Source organism: Penicillium lagena (genome assembly GCF_028827675.1).
Source record: "Penicillium lagena strain IBT 129212 chromosome Unknown utg000002l_segment0_segment0, whole genome shotgun sequence".
Taxonomy (NCBI): Eukaryota; Fungi; Ascomycota; class Eurotiomycetes; order Eurotiales; family Aspergillaceae; genus Penicillium; species Penicillium lagena.
In genome coordinates, this window is record NW_026623223.1 from 1,910,762 (window position 1) to 1,929,947 (window position 19,186).

The 19,186-nt window shown below is 54.0% G+C and overlaps 9 protein-coding genes across 9 annotated transcripts; 3 read left to right on the forward strand and 6 right to left on the reverse strand.

Annotated features, from left to right (window-relative positions):
* Nucleotides 1-509: 509 nt before the first annotated feature.
* Nucleotides 510-1,592, reverse strand: pmp47 (putative peroxisomal membrane protein Pmp47; the record flags this gene model as incomplete). The annotated part of the gene is made up of 3 exons (XM_056975460.1): nucleotides 510-625; nucleotides 682-1,412; nucleotides 1,474-1,592. The coding sequence occupies 3 exons, from the start codon at nucleotides 1,590-1,592 to the stop codon at nucleotides 510-512; spliced, it is 966 nt and encodes a 321-aa protein (XP_056835416.1).
* Nucleotides 1,593-2,344: 752 nt separating this feature from the next.
* N7510_003535 (Rab family GTPase YPT1) lies at nucleotides 2,345-3,197 on the reverse strand (the record flags this gene model as incomplete). The annotated part of the gene is made up of 4 exons (XM_056975461.1): nucleotides 2,345-2,539; nucleotides 2,593-2,820; nucleotides 2,882-2,929; nucleotides 3,003-3,197. Coding segments are annotated over 4 exons (666 nt in total), but the record flags the coding sequence as incomplete, so codon positions are not given.
* An 823-nt stretch (nucleotides 3,198-4,020) lies between these two features.
* N7510_003536 (ERAP1-like C-terminal domain-containing protein) lies at nucleotides 4,021-4,650 on the reverse strand (the record flags this gene model as incomplete). Its single annotated transcript, XM_056975462.1, has 1 exon — nucleotides 4,021-4,650. One exon carries the CDS (start codon nucleotides 4,648-4,650, stop codon nucleotides 4,021-4,023), a length of 630 nt encoding a protein of 209 aa, XP_056835418.1.
* Nucleotides 4,651-4,669: 19 nt separating this feature from the next.
* Nucleotides 4,670-6,392, reverse strand: N7510_003537 (M1 family metallopeptidase; the record flags this gene model as incomplete). Its single annotated transcript, XM_056975463.1, has 5 exons — nucleotides 4,670-4,908; nucleotides 5,003-5,281; nucleotides 5,566-5,757; nucleotides 5,848-6,039; nucleotides 6,095-6,392. The coding sequence occupies 5 exons, from the start codon at nucleotides 6,390-6,392 to the stop codon at nucleotides 4,670-4,672; spliced, it is 1,200 nt and encodes a 399-aa protein (XP_056835419.1).
* A 62-nt stretch (nucleotides 6,393-6,454) lies between these two features.
* Nucleotides 6,455-7,256, reverse strand: N7510_003538 (uncharacterized protein; the record flags this gene model as incomplete). Its single annotated transcript, XM_056975464.1, has 3 exons — nucleotides 6,455-6,924; nucleotides 6,984-7,159; nucleotides 7,225-7,256. 3 exons carry the CDS (start codon nucleotides 7,254-7,256, stop codon nucleotides 6,455-6,457), a joined length of 678 nt encoding a protein of 225 aa, XP_056835420.1.
* Nucleotides 7,257-7,690: 434 nt separating this feature from the next.
* Nucleotides 7,691-8,975, forward strand: N7510_003539 (TFIIH/NER complex subunit SSL1; the record flags this gene model as incomplete). The annotated part of the gene is made up of 3 exons (XM_056975465.1): nucleotides 7,691-7,908; nucleotides 7,959-8,294; nucleotides 8,351-8,975. 3 exons carry the CDS (start codon nucleotides 7,691-7,693, stop codon nucleotides 8,973-8,975), a joined length of 1,179 nt encoding a protein of 392 aa, XP_056835421.1.
* A 676-nt stretch (nucleotides 8,976-9,651) lies between these two features.
* Nucleotides 9,652-10,274, forward strand: N7510_003540 (DUF5572 domain-containing protein; the record flags this gene model as incomplete). The annotated part of the gene is made up of 2 exons (XM_056975466.1): nucleotides 9,652-9,839; nucleotides 9,905-10,274. The coding sequence occupies 2 exons, from the start codon at nucleotides 9,652-9,654 to the stop codon at nucleotides 10,272-10,274; spliced, it is 558 nt and encodes a 185-aa protein (XP_056835422.1).
* Nucleotides 10,275-10,762: 488 nt separating this feature from the next.
* N7510_003541 (uncharacterized protein) lies at nucleotides 10,763-16,480 on the reverse strand (the record flags this gene model as incomplete). The annotated part of the gene is made up of 13 exons (XM_056975467.1): nucleotides 10,763-10,979; nucleotides 11,044-11,134; nucleotides 11,193-11,472; nucleotides 11,748-12,188; nucleotides 12,241-12,357; nucleotides 12,408-13,223; nucleotides 13,270-13,288; nucleotides 13,544-14,756; nucleotides 14,808-14,891; nucleotides 14,942-15,067; nucleotides 15,120-15,558; nucleotides 15,616-16,250; nucleotides 16,330-16,480. 13 exons carry the CDS (start codon nucleotides 16,478-16,480, stop codon nucleotides 10,763-10,765), a joined length of 4,629 nt encoding a protein of 1,542 aa, XP_056835423.1.
* Nucleotides 16,481-17,160: 680 nt separating this feature from the next.
* Nucleotides 17,161-18,843, forward strand: N7510_003542 (putative ER to Golgi transport protein (Sly41); the record flags this gene model as incomplete). The annotated part of the gene is made up of 2 exons (XM_056975468.1): nucleotides 17,161-17,535; nucleotides 17,590-18,843. 2 exons carry the CDS (start codon nucleotides 17,161-17,163, stop codon nucleotides 18,841-18,843), a joined length of 1,629 nt encoding a protein of 542 aa, XP_056835424.1.
* Between the last annotated feature and the right edge of the window lie 343 nt (nucleotides 18,844-19,186).

A 19,186-nucleotide genomic window follows, 5' to 3' on the forward strand; every position in this document is an offset into this window, starting at 1 on the left:
CGGTCACCTTGTCGCTTGACTTGCTCCAAGCACTGTACATAAGAATACCTGGATTGGACCGTAAGTCCATCCATTCACGCACTGTAGTATATTCGGAGTCCGATATTATGTTTATCTCAGCCTCTTTCCGGTAATATATCATGAACGCTGCCATAGGAAGTCGGGCAAGAGCAAAGGCCAGTGTAGATTGTACGCACTGCGATCGATGGGGTTGGAGTCACTGAAGTAAAAGTGATGAGGATGCTCCCAAGGCCATTGAGAGAGAACGGTATTATGATAATATAGTAATAATATATAGTTATATACTGCCAGTCCTTATATACTGGATATCCCCCCCACTGACCGCTCTAATTGACAGGAGGAAAAAAAGAAAGTAACAATTCACAAGGGCAATCCTGACCTTCTAAATAAAGAGATAAAATGATCTTCTTACATAACCTGCAGGCATTTCACTCAGATTTGTCTCGACAATTCCCCATGGAGACTCGGCAGATACGCAGGTGTTGGCTTTAGTTGCGAATGCTGCGAGCCTTGCGGGCCTTGACCATCATATCGTACAGTACATCCTTAAAAGCAAAGAGGAACGCAGCAGTGATGGCACTCTGAGTGACCTTGGGGCCAATGCCTGCAAAACAACCGTTAGTAAAAAGAGCACTACCAATTAACTAGCAATCAACTTACCCTTGTAGAGGCCAGTATATCCCTCCTCCCGAATAATCCGCTTCAGGCTTCCATTCAAGCTCTCCTTGGGGCCATCCTTGCTGGCCACATGCATGCGGCTCTTGACAGTAATGTAGGGGTAGGTAATGCTGGTAGCCAAGATCTTACCCAGAGCACCCAGGTAGAACGCATCCTTGGGTGTCATCCGGCGCCGGCGCTCTACAATATTCTTCAATTGTTCGAAGATGGTGTATTGCAAAATTGGGTTGATCACCAGGATCAGTGCCGGGAGAACACCGGCGAAGAGCGACTTGGGGCCCTCTTTCTGCAGCAGATCCATGAGGGTGCTGAAGGTGGAGGGGCTTTGCTTCTTGGGAGCCCCAGGGAGACCTTGCTCGTCCTCGGACTTGTTGCGGGCTGTCATGCGAGTGTTGATGACCCAGATCGGGTTGGTGATCAGCACTGTGGCACTGCCGGCGATTGCACCTGCAATCATGGACTCGGAAGTTGACAGCTTCTTGGAAGCGCGCCCGGCCTTGATAGCAGCCTTCTCGAAGGTGGACCGAGTCCACTCATACCAGTAATAGTACACAAAGTTGGTGACACTGATTCCGAACAGCGCTGACTCCAGGCCGGCATAGAGGCCCGAGATTCCCTCCCGCTGAACGATGCGCCGCACGGCATCGAGGGTGGTCGAGTGCGCACGCTTGGACTCGACTTGGGCTCGGGTCGACAGGGTGATCAAGGGATATCTACAGGAAGACTTTCAGTTAGCATTATGAGCAGGCGAGGAAAGACTCCGGATGTGCACACGTCATGACCATGGACAAAATGCCACCTCCCGCGCCGGCCAGCGCGTGGGCGATGTTGTCGCTCTGCTGGACGGCGGTGGAAACCGCCGCCTTCTTTTGCTGCTCGGTGGATTGGGACATTGTGAGACCGTGGTTGAGAAAGAGTGGCGAGTCAAGAGACACGAAAGACGGGGGAGAAAGAAAAAAGAAAGAACCCCGGGGGAAAAGCGCGATGAATAAGAGGGCGATAATGATTCGGCTTGGGGGGATTTACATGACGTTTTGCCGAACGCTGGGCCTCGGCAGAAGGAGGTAGAGGGAGGTATTGGTATTACCGCGCCGTCATTTTGACAGTGGAGTATACCAGGTACACATGCCGATTATTCTGTGTCAACGCGAGAGAGGGAGGAAGAGAGCGAGATATAACTAGTTATATTTCTGGTTATCCTGATCGTGGATAATCTCTACTAGTCGTCTAGCTCCAAACTGGGCATATCCATCCTCGACTCCAGCATGGCATGTGACGATCTACTACAACATACCTAATGTCACTACCGTATCGGTATTGCCTACACATGCTGGCAATCTTTATTAAACCTCATCCATTCCGAGGAATCTCAAAACCTACAAACAGAGGGAATGCGGCCAAGGACAAATAAGAAGAAGGAAAAAAAATAGGCAGTAATCACATAGGAAGACAAAACGCAGAACGAAGTCAGAAAACGCAGGCCGTCTAAGGAAGAAAGAAAGGGACCCCAACGGGCGCTCTCACGGCGGGCTATCATCCTCTTCTCCTCCTCGGCTGAATCGAAGCCAACCGACGAGATCCTACGCCGCTTTCGAAACCCTCCATCAAGTGCGCCAAAATGAAAGCTCAGCTCCCAGCGTCTCAATCAGCAGCAACCGCCGGCCGAGCCGGACTGGACGCCCTGACCCTGACCAACCTGCACAGTCGGCTTGTTGTTCGCCGTGGCCGTGCCCATGCGCTCCTTGATCTGCCGTGCCATTGTCAAGAACGCCTGTTCCACGTTCGATGCGTTCTTGGCGGATGTCTCCAGGAAGGGAATTCCAAGGCTGTCGGCGAATTCCTAGAAACCAATGAGCGACCACTTCCTGCGACGAGGCGGATGGGGAGAAATACCTTGGCCACTGTGTATTCCACGACCTTCTTGTCCTCCATATCGCTCTTGTTGCCAACGAGGAGCTTGTTGACACCCTCCGTAGCGTAGCGGTCAATCTCCTGAAGCCACTGCTTGACATTGTTGAAAGAGTCCATGTCGGTCACGTCGTACACCACGCAGATGCCGTGGGCGCCCCGGTAGTACGAGGATGTGATGGTCCGGAACCGTTCCTGACCAGCAGTGTCCCACTATATGTGTTGTTAGCCTTGCTGGTCCCCATCCGGCCGAATACGAAGGGCCAAATCATACAATCTGAAGCTTCACCGTCTTGCCGTCAAGTTCGATGGTCCGGATTTTCTGCGTTGCCGAGCACTGTCAGCCAAGCGATTCCGCAAAAAGAGCATGGAAGGCGGGGTTCCAAAACACATACGAAGTCCACACCGATCGTGGAAATATAACTTTCGGTGTAGGTGTCATCAGCAAAACGCAGCAACAGGCAAGACTTTCCGACACCGGAGTCACCGATGAGGAGAAGCTTGAACAGGTAGTCGTATCTATCGCGATGGTTAGAAAGTGCAGACGGGCGGAGTGGCACGGTGCGAATTCGAGGGGGCCGTTGAGGAAACTAGGCAGCGACACGGGAGTACTCTGGACATTCGGATATTGTCAGTCAAATAGACCACTGGCAAGAGGAGGTCATATTGGGGGAGGCGGGGCTCTTGAAGGAGAGCATGTCGTCGGGGGGAGGTCGTAGTGCTCAGGTGTGGGTGGAAGGCTTACCACTCGGGGTTCATGATGAAGCGAGGAAGAGTGCGACCAGTGGGAAAAGGAATACCGAGGGACAGGAAGAACAAACTGGCCCGGACGAAGGAGATCAAACAGGTGTAGTAGTGGTCTTGGGGCCAAGTCGATGATGATGAGGATGATGATGGAATGAATGAAGAGGGCCTGAAATGATATGATAGGAGGTCGAGGAAGCCATAGGCACCTGATGCGCAACTCCACCTGATCTTCATCGTCTGATCTAATTATACTGCGAGGATTTGGATTATCGCACACCTCCGTAGATACACGTAGTATGGTCGCAAATTGGTAGAGACACTATAATTATTAAAATATATTCTACACTATTTTCACGTGTGTTGGTAGAGATAAGAAAATGGACGTTAGTTTTGTAGGACTAAAGAAAATAATCTTAGGCTCGGAAGCTACATCATGTAGGGTATATATAGTGAAATGAGAACTTAATACGATCGGAGGTATGTCAGCAGGTAGAACCGCTACGAAGACAGAGACTATACTACATGTATTTAGGTGTGCGATTATCCAAACCCGACATCTACTTTCAAGACTACTACCGTAGGAGGTAGCGGCAACCCCAGAGTAACCACAAGGTCCCCGACCAACATGGAAGAAAGAAATAGATCCATTATTCATAAACGAATCCCTTACGCATAACGATGCGCCTGCAGCCACTCCACCACCTTCGCCGCATCCCGCTCCTGGTAGCACGCGTTGGTCCGGATGCTATCCGAAACAATCACCAGCGCCCGCTGATATGCGCTCGTGTCCTTGTTCTGGAAGAACGACGCAATGTCCTCGCCGGTCGCGTGATCGGCGAACTTGGTGAGCCCCATTCGCACAAAGCGCTCAATCACCACGTTGCTGGCCGACAGTCGCGTCGACACGGCATCCCAATGTTCCTTCATATACTTCCACAACAGGTGGCGCATCTTGGAGTTCGCCGCCAGAGACACGGCACCGCTGTGGATGTCCTGGATAGCCACCTTGTCAGAAAAGACAAAGTCCAGGTAGTCCTGTACCAGGGCCGGCTCCTTCGTGCGGCCGAGCGCGCTCAGGCAAATCTCCTTGCCATCCACCGAATCCGTCCGGAGGTATTCTTCCTTGACGGCCTCGTATTCCTTCCGACCGCCTTCTGATACATTGAGGCTGAAGATGACCGACCGCAAGTTGGTGTGCACCGCATTTTGGTCTTTGCCCGTGGCCCACAGGTCGAAGCGTCGCTTGGCTTCCGCAATGATCCTATAGATAATCGTCAGAAATGCGGTGGTTGCCATCTTTTACACCAACATGGACTCACCCTTCATGACCAGCATTACCAGCCATCCCAATCAGAAGCTTCCGCAGTTGCACAGTGAGGTAGTCTTCGTTGGGTGCAAATTCCCAGCCAATCTTCTCCGCCGCCGGGGAGACCAGATTCAACGTAAATTTTTTCAGGCCCTCGGCGGCCTGTTCGTTCTGTGAGAAGACAGAGCGGAGGTTGGCCAGCGATGATGAGACCTGAGACCAAACACTGCAGATCAAAGATTTAGAGACTATGGAAATGGCCACGGAGCGCAGGAACATCTTACAGGTAATCTGTCTCTCCCTTGAAACCCTCCAGAAGAGCCAGCAAGGCCGGCGTAGTACCTTCTCCAGAAACCGCAAGAGCGGCAGCATCGCCCAGCAAGCCAATCTTGTCTTCGGTGCTCAGAAGATCAAGAGACTGGCCGAGCTTCGCCAGACGTGCCGGGGGGTAGTTGGTCCGGTAGAACCCAGCCAGGTCCTTGTTGACCTTGTAGAACGCATCCTCGCCAACGCCTCCAATGGTACCAGACTTGTCTGTGAGAGCGCGTGTGTCAATACTGGCCAGCTGGGGACCAGACTTGAGGCCGAGAGGGATCCACCAAGTAGTCTGATCCTCCTCAGCTTTCGCGTCCCCGGTGGACAAGAATCGATTCTGGCGAACGCTGATTTGACCAGGCTCCTCGGCTATCGTGACAACAGGGAATCCGATTTTCCGAATCCAGGGATCCTGGAGAAGAGGTCAGAGAGACTGGTAGTCGAATCAAATTTGCGCTTAGCTCACCATGAAGGTAGGCACATCCTGGCCAGAAGCTTCGCTCAAAGCGGACCACAGATCTTTTGTAGTCGCATTTCCTAACAGACAATCAGCAAGCTTGGATTTCCGATACACAGATGAATAATCCCACCATAGGCGTGGGCCTTGAGATAGTTTGCCACGCCGCGGAGGAAAGTCTCGCGGCCGAGATGAACACTCAACATGCGGATCACAGAGCTTCCCTTGAGGTAGCTGATGTGGTCGAAGATTTGATCCACTTCAAGAGCATTTCGGACCGGGACCTCAATAGGGTGCGAAGCGCGCAGTGAGTCGAGATGGAATGCTTGTTGAACACCTTCAGCCTGGAACAATGTCAATCGCGGATTCATTAAAATCTTGGATACCTCGGGAATTGCGTACAACAAATTGAGACCAAACGTTCCATTCTGCGCATGTATGTCAGGATTTGCCACAACTACTATTCTCGACACCGGAGAGGTCGACTCACCAGGATAGAAATGATCGACCGCCAGCCAGCCGACCCAGGTTGCGAAACCCTCGTTGAGCCAGAGCTCATTCCACCAATCCATCGTCACAAGGTTGCCAAACCACTGGTGGGCCAGTTCTACAATGCGATATGTCAGATCCAATCCGGTCATCGTGGCGGGAAGAGGGCTCACCGTGTGCAACAACATAAGCAATGCGGTTCTTATATCGGTTATCCGACTTTCCTTCGTCGAAGAGGACGGCAGTGGTCCGATAGGTCACAAGCCCCCAGTTCTCCATGGCACCCATTGCAAATTCGTGGACCGCCAGGAGATCCGCCTTGGGTAGTGGGTACTCGATCTCGAAGACCTCCGAAAAGTAGTCGACCGTCCGATGAGCACACTCCAGCGCAAACCGAGCCTGCTCCTTGAGACCCCGCGTGGTGTAGACGCGAACCGGGATGCTCTTGCCCTGATACTTGCGCTCGGTCATCGCCTCAACATATTCAAAATCGCCAACTGCCCATGCCAGGAGCTGCAAGAGCGAACAACGGGTTAGTCAAGCGCACGTCCATCTACGGATATGTTTGGGATACTGACGTAAGTGCTCATCACGGGCGTCTTCTCAAAAGTGACGACTTTAAGCCCCGAGTGGCTGCCGTCTCTTTCCGATTTGATCGGCATGTTGCTGAGCGCAGTCTGCTGCTTGGGCACCTCGATCTCGAAATCGAATGCTGCTTTCAAGTTCGGCTCATCGAAGCAGGGGAAAGCCCTCCGCGCATCGCAGGACTCGAATTGGGTGCTCAACATGTAGAAAAACTCACCCTCCTTGGGAGTGTCGGCGGCCGGCTCTCCTACGGGCTTATACTTGGAGCGGTAGAAACCAGCCATGGCATCGTTCATGACTCCGGTGAAATTGATAGACAGTACGACATCCTGGGGAGCGATTTCCTGCGGGAACTTGAACGTGACCCGTTCCGATTTCTTGTCGTAGGAGATATCGGATGCCTTGGCCAGCTGGGCACCTGTGGAGATACAGAGCCGCACCGTCAGCTTGTCTGATCACATTCACGGTGCAATGGACACCCACCATCCTTGCCCAGAACTTCCGCATGCTGTACCTCCAATTCTTTCGCGTTCAGGACAATCTCGTTTGTGGGGCGGGCAACCTTTGCATCGACCTTGACCAGGCCCTTGTATCCCCACGAACCACCGAGCTGCAGGTCGAAGAGCGAGACATGGTAATTGACGGGTTTGGCCCTGATCGTTGCAGTCAGCTCCGGATACACACGTAGACACACATGGATGGCGGGTACATCACTCACACGTCAGGCAGAGTCTCTCTGTCAGAGGTCATGATGCGAGCTTCAGCGGAGCAATATCTGATGGGGGGTCTGAACTGAACTTGGGAAGCGACCGAGATGGGACGGGGGAGAAGTCGACGGGAGTGGCTGGAAGAGAAGGAGGAGGGAAGAAGATGAAGCGCGCGAGAAGAACAGAAGGAGGAGGGGGGAGGGGCCAGGGCGGCCTGGACGGGCAACCGTTGCAATGCGGCGGACACTACTGGTCCCCCACATCGGCTATCGTCGGTGGAGTGGTAGCTGTAGTACGTCGTGTGGGTGAGAGTGTGAAACAATTTAGGGGGAGTTACCTATTAATTAGTTCGGTAGGTGTCGTGAGTTCTGCGTGGGAGCTTGGGCCAGGTACATACAGCGCAAACCGAGCCTGATTAACGGAGTGCGGCTGCCGATCCTAGGACCGACCGTTGGACACACTCACTCCCACCACACCATGGCTGACTCCGACGAGGAATACGTGGGCGAGGTCACAGACGACGAGGACGACTTCCAGGTCTCGCAGACTGGCCCCGAGCGCCGCTCCAAGAGGCGCAAGCAGCGAGGCGGCGCCGAGTGGGAGCTGTCCCGGACCTGGGAGACTCTGGTCGAGGGCGCCGATGGCACTATCAGCTCCACGGTCGAGGGCCTGCTCGAGGCCGGAAAGCGCAAACGGTGTGTCTCTCTTTCTCTACCTATCAATCCAACCAACCCTAATTGCGCAGATTGCTGAAAGACACAACACCGCTGCAACGCGGCATCATTCGACACCTGATCCTGACCCTGGATCTCTCGCAGTCCATGTCCGAAAAGGATCTCCGGCCGACCCGATACCTGTTGACCCTGCGATATGCCCAGGAGTTCGTGCGCGAGTTCTTCGAGCAAAATCCCATCTCTCAACTCGGCGTGCTGGGCCTGCGAGACGGTCTCGCCATTCGAATCAGCGACATGAGTGGCAATCCCACGGAGCACCTGACGGCAATCCAGGCGCTGAAGCCCCAGGACCCAAAAGGCCTCCCGAGTCTACAGAATGGCCTCGAGATGGCCCGAGGTGCCCTTTTGTCCGTTGCCCTTTGCCCGCTCCTGCTCCCCATCCATGCTGACCGGTTGTCCATAGTCATACCCCAAGCCACGGAACCCGAGAAGTGCTGATCCTATTCGGGTCTCTCCTGTCCTCTGATCCGGGCGATATTCACCAAACCATCAATACCCTGATCAGCGACCAGATCCGGGTCCGGATCGTCGGTCTGGCCGCGCAGGTGGCCATCTGCCGTGAACTGTGCACGAGAACCAATGGGGGGGACGAAACAGCATACGGGGTGGCACTCAATGAGCAGCATTTCCGAGAGTTGATGATGGACGTTACAACCCCTCCAGCAACAGATTCCCAGAAACAGTCGGCAAGCTCACTCCTCATGATGGGGTTTCCATCTCGGACCATGGATTCTGCCCCTTCGCTCTGCGCGTGCCATTCGAACCCATCCCGCGGGGGATATAAATGCTCCCGTTGCCACAGCAAAGTGTGCAGTTTGCCTGCCGAGTGTCCGGCCTGTGGCCTGACCCTGATTCTGTCGACTCACCTTGCGCGATCCTATCATCATCTCTTCCCTCTGATCAACTGGGTGGAGGTACCATGGCGCAGGGCTTCAAAAAGTGCCGCATGCTTTGCCTGTGGTATCCCCTTTCCCCCGTACCCCCAGAGAACCAGTGGTCGGTGGCAGAGGGGCATACAAAAGGGATGAGCGTGAGTAGCCGCTATGAATGTACCGCATGCAAGAATCATTTCTGCATTGACTGCGATCTCTTTGCTCACGAGGTTGTACATAATTGCCCCGGTTGCCAGAGCAAGAGTACGCGGCCAACGGAGGCCTCGTCCGACATGGCGCCAGTGGTTGATGGTATGGACACTACGGTGTAGAGCAGCCGACTGGTAGTGCCACTCGATCATCAATGTGATCAACGAACCCCCTCGAATGCCGACGAGACTTTTCATCGGAGAACTACATTTCGGTCCGGCGAGCAAGAAGAACGCCCACAGATCTCAGAGGCACGAATCCCTCGAGATGCCAGGGATTGCTCGGACATCTACAACGAACCTGGTTGCCACGACGTGTGCCAGCATGCCCGCATTCGATATTACTGGCCGCCGGTCAGCATTTAGCTGCTGGGCTTAGTTCAGTGGGCAAGTTTAAGGACCGATCTCCGGGCAAAGCTGTCGGTCTTACTCTAGATGCTCGTCAATTAGTATGTCAATCCGATATACACTAGGTGCAGAATAGAATGGAAATCGAGAATCAAGCCCGCTGTGCAGTAAGCGCGATCTATAACTACTTCCTTCGCAACCTCGGCTCCCGCGACTGCCCCACACCCTCCGCATCATTCCTTCTTTCCCCCCGACACAATCATTAATCCCACACCATGGCACAGCCTGTAGAAGCCCAGGAGAGCCCGCTGGACCGACTACGGTCGTATCCCTTCCACACCGATCCCGAGTTCGCCAATGGCCTCTCCACCATCCTCGGTCACCCCGACACACCCGCCACCGAAGCCGAGATCAACCGCGACGACGACCTCGTCTTGCAAGCTAAATGCTTCTTCTTCTCGCGGTATGCCTGCCAGCCAGAGCTGCTCTATATTTCGAAGCCCCGTACTGATGCCCGCCGGATCGCAGAAAAGAGAGTCTCAATCCACCCATTGACTTCGCCGCGTATAAGTCCTGGCTGGCCTCACAGTCGACAGAAGCACCCCGGGATTCCGAAATGGTTTCGGAATCATCACAAACACCGACGACATCCTCCTCATCAGGGCCTGTTCAATCTGACCCGCAGGCCCCTACAAACCCAGAACCCGCCTATCCATCTTCGTTCGCTCATATCGTGGACCTGATCACGACCGGGCAACCGATTCCCGGGATCCAAGAGATCCCGGACACAGTTTTGGAAGGGCATGATTTATCGAGTGCAAAGCCTCGCAGACGAAAACCGTGGGAAAGGGAGGAAACGGTCGACACCGCGGAAGACCCTACAAATGCCGCCTCCTAAGCGTCGATAGTTCAAGGGAAAAGAACACTGCGGTCATATCAACAGCGCGTAGAGGGGTTTAAATAATAAAAATGCCATTGCACGTTTGTAATTGACATAAAAATTCGGCAGTGAAGCTGCATGGTTGGGTAATAGAATAGAGCGCCGCCGTACAACGCCAGAACAGGTATAAAGAGACGCGAATAACGAATGCTCGTAGCCCACGGAACACGAACAAATGAGCTGGGAATAGCCAACTGTGGGAGAGCAGCCCGAAATGGAATCAACTGGCGAGCGGCACTAGCCGTCAAAGTTGTATAGCAGAGATAACCGTAAGACTGATCGAGAACTGAGACACCATATTTCGATTGTCACACACTCGGCTTCACTCGCCGCCTGCATTTGGAGAGAAAGATGACTGACAACATCTATAATCCATAGCAAAAAAGCTTCTTTTTGGGGGTTTTTTTTGGTTTGGCAGATCCAAAGGAACTGCGTCAGCGAACAAGTCAACGAAAAGGCGTATAAGTGGGGCCCCATGGTCCTCCACGACCAAAGCGCCCGCTTGGTTGGCTTGTGTTGGAAAGCCTGTCCTCGGTAAACTGGTTGAAACGGCCGATTTGCATGCCAGCACCAGGGCCGGGGCGGGTGGCATGAGATGGATTGCAACAGAGCATCGCGACACGAGAGCCGAATTTGGAGCCACGGAGCGAGACCATGTGTTTCCTATAGATGCCGGTATTTAGCCACGAAAATTCGGGGTTGAAAGCGGATTGAAGAGATTACGTACCGAATATGGCTGGCGACAAGCTCCCGCTGGTGAGCCGCGGCATTCATCAAGATCCATTGGATCAGATAGTTGCCATACTGGTCACCCGCAACTGAAAGCCAAGCGGAATCAGTAGGGATGCAGTACCAAGCAATGGTGAGGCTACTCACTATCAGTCAACGGCATCCGGGGTCGGTCAGCGCGGCCAGTGCAGACTCGAGAAAGATAGAGCTCCAGGAACTCAGATCCTCCGATCTTCAGACATTTCTCTACTATCTTGGAGGCGAACTGATCCATACTGTAGTCCACGGCCCAATGGAGAACATGTTCGATGGCACGGCTCTTGTCATGAGGAGCCCCATGTTCGCAGATGTGTTGGATACACCAGTTACCAAACTGGCCCCGTGCGAGCACATCGATCTTGCCCAGCACTTCTTCAATCGCCGGTCGCTATCAATTTATTAGCATACCACTTGATCCAAGCGAGTATAAGCAGAGCCCCAAAAAATGGGGTTGTAATACAGAGGGAAGCACCAACCTTCTCATCCTCTACACAATTCTCGAAGATGTTCTGAACAACCAAGCTTCCCGTCTCCCCCAAAGCCACCTCATGCCACATTCCACGCAGAGCTTCGTTGACTTTGGCCATGACATGAGGGGGGCTCGCCGCTCCAGCGGAGTTCGAAGAGTTTCTGCCAAACATGACAAGCGTATCGATGAATAACCGTCTCTGGGATGCGGCGCAAGAGCTCATGGACCATAACTGCCTTGTGTTCCTCGGAGACGCAGTCGAAGGCCTTTTGGATCACATGACAGCCGAAAGGATCCATGCTCAGGTTGAGCGTGTTTCCTCGAATTGCGTTCGCAATGGCAACGACTTGTTCCGGGGTCCCATGCTCAAAGCAGCGCTGGATCAGAAAGTTGCCAAATCGATTCACCATGAGTGGATACGCCTGGTTCACGATGGCCTCGATGATGTCGTACTTCAGCTCCGTGGTGCCGACCTTGAGCTTTTGCTGCAAAAAGATAGAAGCTTGTTGATCGTTATTGCAGACAATCTTGTCCACAATGTACTTCCAGTCGCAAGAAACGTTTTTGTCGAGAAGACGTCGGTAGTTGAGTGGCTCGAGCGGAGACATATACGTCTGAATGGAGTCCCCGCAGGTCTATTTACATTAGAAGCGAAAAACGGAAAAGATCACAAGCAACGACACTCACTCTTGAAGTTGCCCAGGAGGTAGCATTTGAGCTGGCTGACGTGAATTCAGTGGCCGTGGGTGACAGAGGAGTCCCAACCGACGGCGTTTGATAAGGGATCGGGTAGACCCCCAGTTGCTGGTAAGCACTCGAAGGTCTTTTCACAGGCGATTGAGGAAATTGATCACCGACAGATCCGTTAGGAACCCCACTCCAAAAAGTGGTAGTGGCTGGAAACGAAGGCGAGCCGCCGGTTCCTTGGGTGATGACTCGACGAGGGCCGAGATTTGGAGCTGGAAGAGACCAAATATGCTCACCAGGGGGCGGGACTGGAATCCATACGAAGGGCCCGAAAACACTCTGTGGGACGGAAGAGCACCACGACTTGCAAATGTCGAGCTGCCCCAGAATCGGGTTGGGTCCTGGCCCAGGGAATTGCTTGATCCCGGAAGAGCCTCGTATGTATTATCAAAAGCTGTTCCATTTGTGCCCACCCCAAGTGACTGCTGCCCATGTTGAGACCACAGCCCGCGAGTCCGATTGTAGGCCCCTGCCGACAGGGCGTCCGAGATATCAGACTGGGAATCATCTTGTGCATGCCACGGGTCCTGGACCTGAGTGAACGTGGTGGGATTTGAGGCATTGAATGCATTCTGCAAATGGCTGGTGGTCTGTTCGGTAATCTCATGACCGCCACCAAAATCGACTTCGGAGGGTGGCCCGAGGGCTTGATCCAGGGTATGCTTAATCACGCGGGTTTGAGCCAGCTCTTGCTCCTGACAGGCTATTTTAGAATTTGCGGCAAGCAGCTCTTGTTTGAGACGAAGCAGTTCCGAGGTATCCGCAATGTCTTGAGGCGGCAACAAATCGGGAGTTGAAGTGTTTTGGGAACTGGGAGAAGTGCTGGCAAGAGCCTCCTTTGGAGAGAGTTTGGCCAGTATCCTCTCCAGTCCCGAAGGCGGTCCAGCTAAGGAGTCGGCATTCATGTGCTCCAACTTCTGCTTCTAGGCTTGTCAGAGCCACTTTTAAATTGGCAGTGCGAGAACCAACCTTGCTTCTGGGGACTTCACTATCCTTGTCCAGACGACCAAGCTTGGACAACCCGGAGAGAGTGGACATCTTAGCACGCAGTAACTCGAAACGAGAACAAGCGGAGATGCAAAGGAGAAGATGAGGAGGAAGACGAGGGAGAGGATGGGACAGGCAGAGAGAGAGAGAGAGAGAGAGAGAGAGAGAGAGAGGGAGGGAGGGAGGAAGGTGAGAGGAACAAAAAGAGGAAGGCAGAGAGAGGAAGAGAAGGTGCGATGATTACCTATCTACCTACCTACCTAGGGAGGTGCTTGAGAAAGAACTGCGCGACACCTGCCACGACCAGTCCAGATGACCGGCAGCTAACACTCCCGCCGCACCTCGCCAGCGACCCTCGTCCCCCAGCACCGCATAGTCCGGCTGCCCCCCGCCCGTCACCGTCGGCACCAGGCGAGCGGCCTGTCGCAAACCGGCCACGTCGGCACCCCAGACAACGAGCTCCACACGCTCGTCCGCCAACGGCCGCAGAAACACGGCCCCCAGCCCCGGCTCGTATGCATACCCCTGTGGCGGCGATTGGGGCGAACTAACTAACAAGCGACCTTGGTCCGGATGGATTGGGTATGTGTCGAGCTGGGACGGAGGAAGATCGTTCCCCATGGCCAGGGTGATGGCATTCCCTGGACCATCCGGGAAGCATCCGCGAACGATGTCTGCATCCGCAGAAAAATATTGAACCAGGTTGCGGCTAATCTGGATTGCAACGTCCTGGACGCCAGCCGAGCACAGGTTGATCTGAACCCTACCGTCAGAGCGTAACATGGCATCAATTCCTCCCAGTTGGCGACCATACCGCCCAGAGATCAACCGCCAACTGGGATCATGGGAAGCAGTCCACTCCCCCAGGTTGTCCTGCAGGTACCAAGTCTGTCCAAGTTGGTCATGATCGACAACAAAATGGGTATCACCCAGAATAACGACATCCGGAACCTCGATCTGACGAGCAACGTCCGCCAGGTGGAATCGGCGGATGTTGCGACAACGCACATCCCACGTCCGACTCTCCGGATGGCGAGTGATGGCCATTTCACCATTCTGATCCGGCGACTGCAGTTGGTCTACCTGGATCCCGGCTTTGGATCCGATGACACCAGTGGCCGGGATCGCGATGGTGAAGTTGTCGGGTATTTCCGTCGAAGTTCGCGGGCTGGTGGCCATGTCGTGGTAAAACTGTTGGAGGAACGGGGTTGTCAACACACCGGGAAACCAGTGACCAGCTCCGAGAAGCTCGTTGTACTTTGATGGCCAGGAGATCTGGTCAAGCAGCTCGTGAATCAGACGCGAGTGATATGCAGGCACGTTATCATCATCAGAGCCATGTTGCTGCACCACTGGAATCCCCGCCAAGTTCTCCAACAGCAACTCGTGCTTGTAGGAAGCCCGAGAGCGGAGCAGCACGGACAAGAGTGACGGCTCAAGATTTTGCCACATGCTATAGGGGACATAGTCTATGAAACTTCAGTGCCAATGCAAACCTCTGGACGAGAGGATGGACAAACTCTCAATGGAAGTGTAGCCTGACACGGGAGCTACAGCAGCGACTTGATCGGGGTAATGTGTAGCGTAATACCACGCTCCTTGGCCTATTGCGCATCAGTGACATGGGCTTCGACGGTTGACATTGCCTTCATACCGCCGTTGGAATGACCGATCAGGATCAAATCATGCAAGGAAGCACTCGGGCCCTTCCATCCAACATTGGCCATCCACTCCGGGATGGCAGAGAGTGCAGCCTGCGCATCAGCGTTGCCCCAGTGATCTGGGATTTTACTTCAGTCGCTGATTCCGCTAAAGGGGGAGGGGGGACGTACGCCAGTCATCGCCACTCCATGAGGTGACACCACTCGGAAACAACATCCAGGCACATACTCCATATGCTCCGTCCAACATGGCGCGAGCCTCCGCGCTGTCTACATCCAGTCCCGCACCATGGAGAACAAGCATCACTGGCAAAGCAGCGGGACCATGCAAAATGTTACAAGAGGTCGGAGGTCGTAAGATGGCATACGAGACACCACCCGACGGGTGACGATAAGTGAATCGTTGGGCTTCGGACAGATGTCTCTCCCTGAGACTGATATCAAATGGCAGAATCATGGTCGGTCCGTCCTTTTGTCCAGCAAGCCGGTACTCAATGTGTACCGTAAGACGATTTGTATCTGATTCGGTCAGGGAGATGCTGAACACCAATGGCCGAGTCTGATAGCCCGCCATTTCCAGAGCCCTTTCAAGTGATAGGCGATGCTGGGTCTACAGAAACCAAATGGTCAATGAACATGCCAAAATCATCGAAGGGAAAAAATTGACCTTGGGAGCACTAATGGACAGGATTTCGACCGGAGCAGCTATGTTGTTTTGCAAATGAACCGAGGCCCATATACCTCCCAATTTGCTGTCAGTCAGCTCAGACACCACCAGGCTGCGTTGGTCCACAGTGACGGGCTCTCCTCGCAGCTCAGCTTCGATAAGTACGTCCATGCTACTATCCAACCCTCCCTGGGCCCGGACGTCGCGGGTCAACCGCAGATCTACTACATGGGGCCCCGGAGACAGCTTTATCAGGCTGGGAGCTCTGCGGTAGTGATAGATATCTCCTCCAAAGTGCTGTTCGCCATCGATCCAAAACTCTAAGAGGCCACAAGCCCAGAGGGCAACCGTCTGGTCCTCGACGCCTTGGATATCCAGGGTCCCGCGCGCCCATGCTTGATATTGGAGGGCTGACCAACCATAGACGGATTGCAAGAACCCCCAATTGACCTCGGGAAAGCTCAATGTAAGGACAGCCTTGGTCCGACTGGCTGAGGAATCGGGGTCAGCTTGAATAGCCGCCCATTTCACGGTCCCATTCGTGGCGAGGGCGCTGTTGAATGTGGCCTCGGGATCATATTGCCGACTGCGAAAGCCGCCTTCCTGTTCCAACGGGTCTGCGCCCCAGATGGCCTCTAGACAGGTGTCAATTCACACGTTTATTTGGTTTTCTCTTTCCTCTCTTGGCCTACGATAGATTCACGACCCACTAACCTCGCGTCCCAAGCCGGAAGGGCCCCAGGATCTGCCACTGGGAGGAGAATGTGATTCCTGGTGCCTGCAGGCCGAGTGGAATTTGCGGATCAGGTCCCCGAAAGCTGGCCGAGACCAGCGACAGCCCGGAGAGCCACACGAAACGCAGCATGTTGGTGGGAGTCTCCGGATCGGGCAGCGCCTGCAAGCGGAGGGCCCGGTCACGTGATATATCCAACTGGAGGCGCCTTTGTGATGGTAATAATTTGATAATAATAGGCGGAGGAATAGTCGGAGTGGGAGTAGTAGTAGTAATAGTAACGGTAGTACCCATACGATCCTCCCAAATGCATGAACGATGGATAGTCCTACCTAGTATCCGGGGTCCCTGATAGTCGCTGCGCGGTCTCCTCCGATGCACGGGATCCCGTCCACTACCTTGGATGCGGGTCGAGGATTATTGTTTCCAGACCAACCCACTACTACTCTGCTTCTGTCCAGGCCAATTTCCTGGATCCCCTTCACGAACCGAACTCAATCAGTGCATGGCCTGCCACTCTATCTTCCCTTATCTTCTCGGCGGCTCTGCCACGCTTTCTTTCGTTCTGGACGCTCATTCGCCCCCGGGGATTCGTCATCTCGATCACACCCTTTTTCGGTCCTCAACTCAACAACCCACGTCCCTCTGGTGAAACAGTCTGCGCCGACCCAAGGTGGAGCATCCCATTTCTCTGCTGCCTGCTCTTCACTCGCTTGCAAAAGTCGACCTGTACCCGGACGCCCTTCTTGCCTCTCTGTCTTTTTTGGGGGAGAGGAAACTCACCTGCCAAAAGTCCGCCTGGCTTGTGGAAGATGGCCACAACAACAGTGACCGGCCACGGACGACGCGCGTCCATGCGACAACCGGAATTGCAAGTGCCCACCAAGACTCCCACCTCCCAATCCACCAGCAGCCCAGTCGACAAGTTCCCCCCATACGATGAGTCCTTGGATGCTGTTCCGGGGTCAAGTCCCGCAGTGAAATACTCGCAGGATATCTGGGAACCACGGAGGACAGGCTCCTACGCGCGGGTTCCCACCAACGGCGCCGTGAGGAATCCCAAACACCGATCCAGGAAAAGTATCAGCGAGGCCATCACAACTATCCGCACCCGCAACGGCAGCGTCAGTCAGAATGCGCAGGAGCTGGCTTCGGCGCTCCGAGCACCATTATCTTATCGATTGATTGTATGTCCCCCAAGCTCATCACCATCCGATTGGCTAACGTTGTTTGAACACTAGACACTCTGTCTGATTTGGTATCTGACGTCGGCGTTGACCAATACATCCTCGAAATCGATCCTGAATGCGCTTCCCATGCCCATCACATTGACAATTGTGCAATTTGCATTTGTCTCCATCTGGTGTCTGCTGCTAGTCTACCTCTCGACGGTCATCCCGTGGCTGCGGCAAACCGTCCCGGCACTCAAGACCGGAATCCGCTACCCTTCCCGTGATGTGATCTCGACGGCCTTGCCTCTGGCAGTCTTCCAGCTGGCGGGTCATATTCTGAGCTCGATGGCCACCTCACAGATCCCCGTCTCACTAGTCCATACGATCAAGGGACTGTCCCCGCTGTTCACAGTGATGGCATACCGGGTGCTGTTTCGGATTCAGTACGCCAGAGCAACCTACTTGTCGCTGATCCCTCTGACCGTGGGTGTCATGTTGGCCTGTTCCACCGGATTGTCGACGAATCTCTTTGGCATCCTCTGCGCACTATTGGCAGCTCTCGTCTTTGTTTCGCAGAACATCTTCTCCAAAAAGCTTTTCAATGAGGCGGCCCGTGCAGAATCCGAGGGGCCGGGTCGGCAGAAGCTAGACAAGCTCAACCTGCTCTGCTATTGCTCAGGATTGGCCTTTCTTCTCACCTTACCGATCTGGTTTGTCAGTGAGGGCTATCCCCTGATCGCCGATATCATCAACGACGGTGTCATCTCGCTATCGGGGAAAAAGGGATCACTAGACCATGGTGCCCTGCTAGTCGAATTTGTGTTTAACGGCGTCTCACACTTTGCGCAAAACATCCTTGCCTTCGTCCTGCTGTCAATGATCTCCCCCGTTTCTTACTCGGTTGCTTCCTTGGTCAAGCGAGTGTTTGTCATCGTGGCCGCGATTCTGTGGTTTGGCAGCACCACAACCCCGATCCAAGCGGTTGGCATTGGCCTCACTTTTGTGGGTCTGTATCTATATGATCGCAACAGCCATGACGACGTGGCCGATCGACGGGCCAATGCGGATCACTTTCGCGCGCGCGAGTCCATTCTCCCTACGAATGTGCGCAGCGCAAGCAAGCCGTGGGATTCCAACGGGTATGCCTTCCCCTCGGGCTCCGCCTCCAATCATGGCGTGCAGCCAATGCCAAATAACTCCAAGAAGGAGGACGATGGCCTTGGCCAGGTCCGACCACGAGGGTCCAGCGTTTCCCACGCGTGGCTGCCGGGAACTAAGCAGGAATCGACGTGGCAGTCCACCGACACCCCAGCGGCTACCTAGAGTTTTGTACTATATCCTGGAGTTTTTTCGAGGCGTTTTGGGGGGTCAAGAAAGAGGGTTTGCATTCTCCACGTTCTTCTTTTGGTTCGGGGCATTCCATATGCCACCCTTGGGACCTGTGGGATGTACATGTTTCACATCTACTACTGTGATCTTCCATAGCTGGACAGGTTCTTTGTTGTATAGATTCGTACCCGATGCGCTCTCGATCGGGGGAAAATAAACACCTTATTCGAACGGAACTGTCCACTATAGAAACGAAAATGTAGCTACCGTCGGTAAAGAACAATGTCATCATCGGGCGCAGCCCTTGACTGCTCCAGTTCGGTGCAAGTCTAGTCTC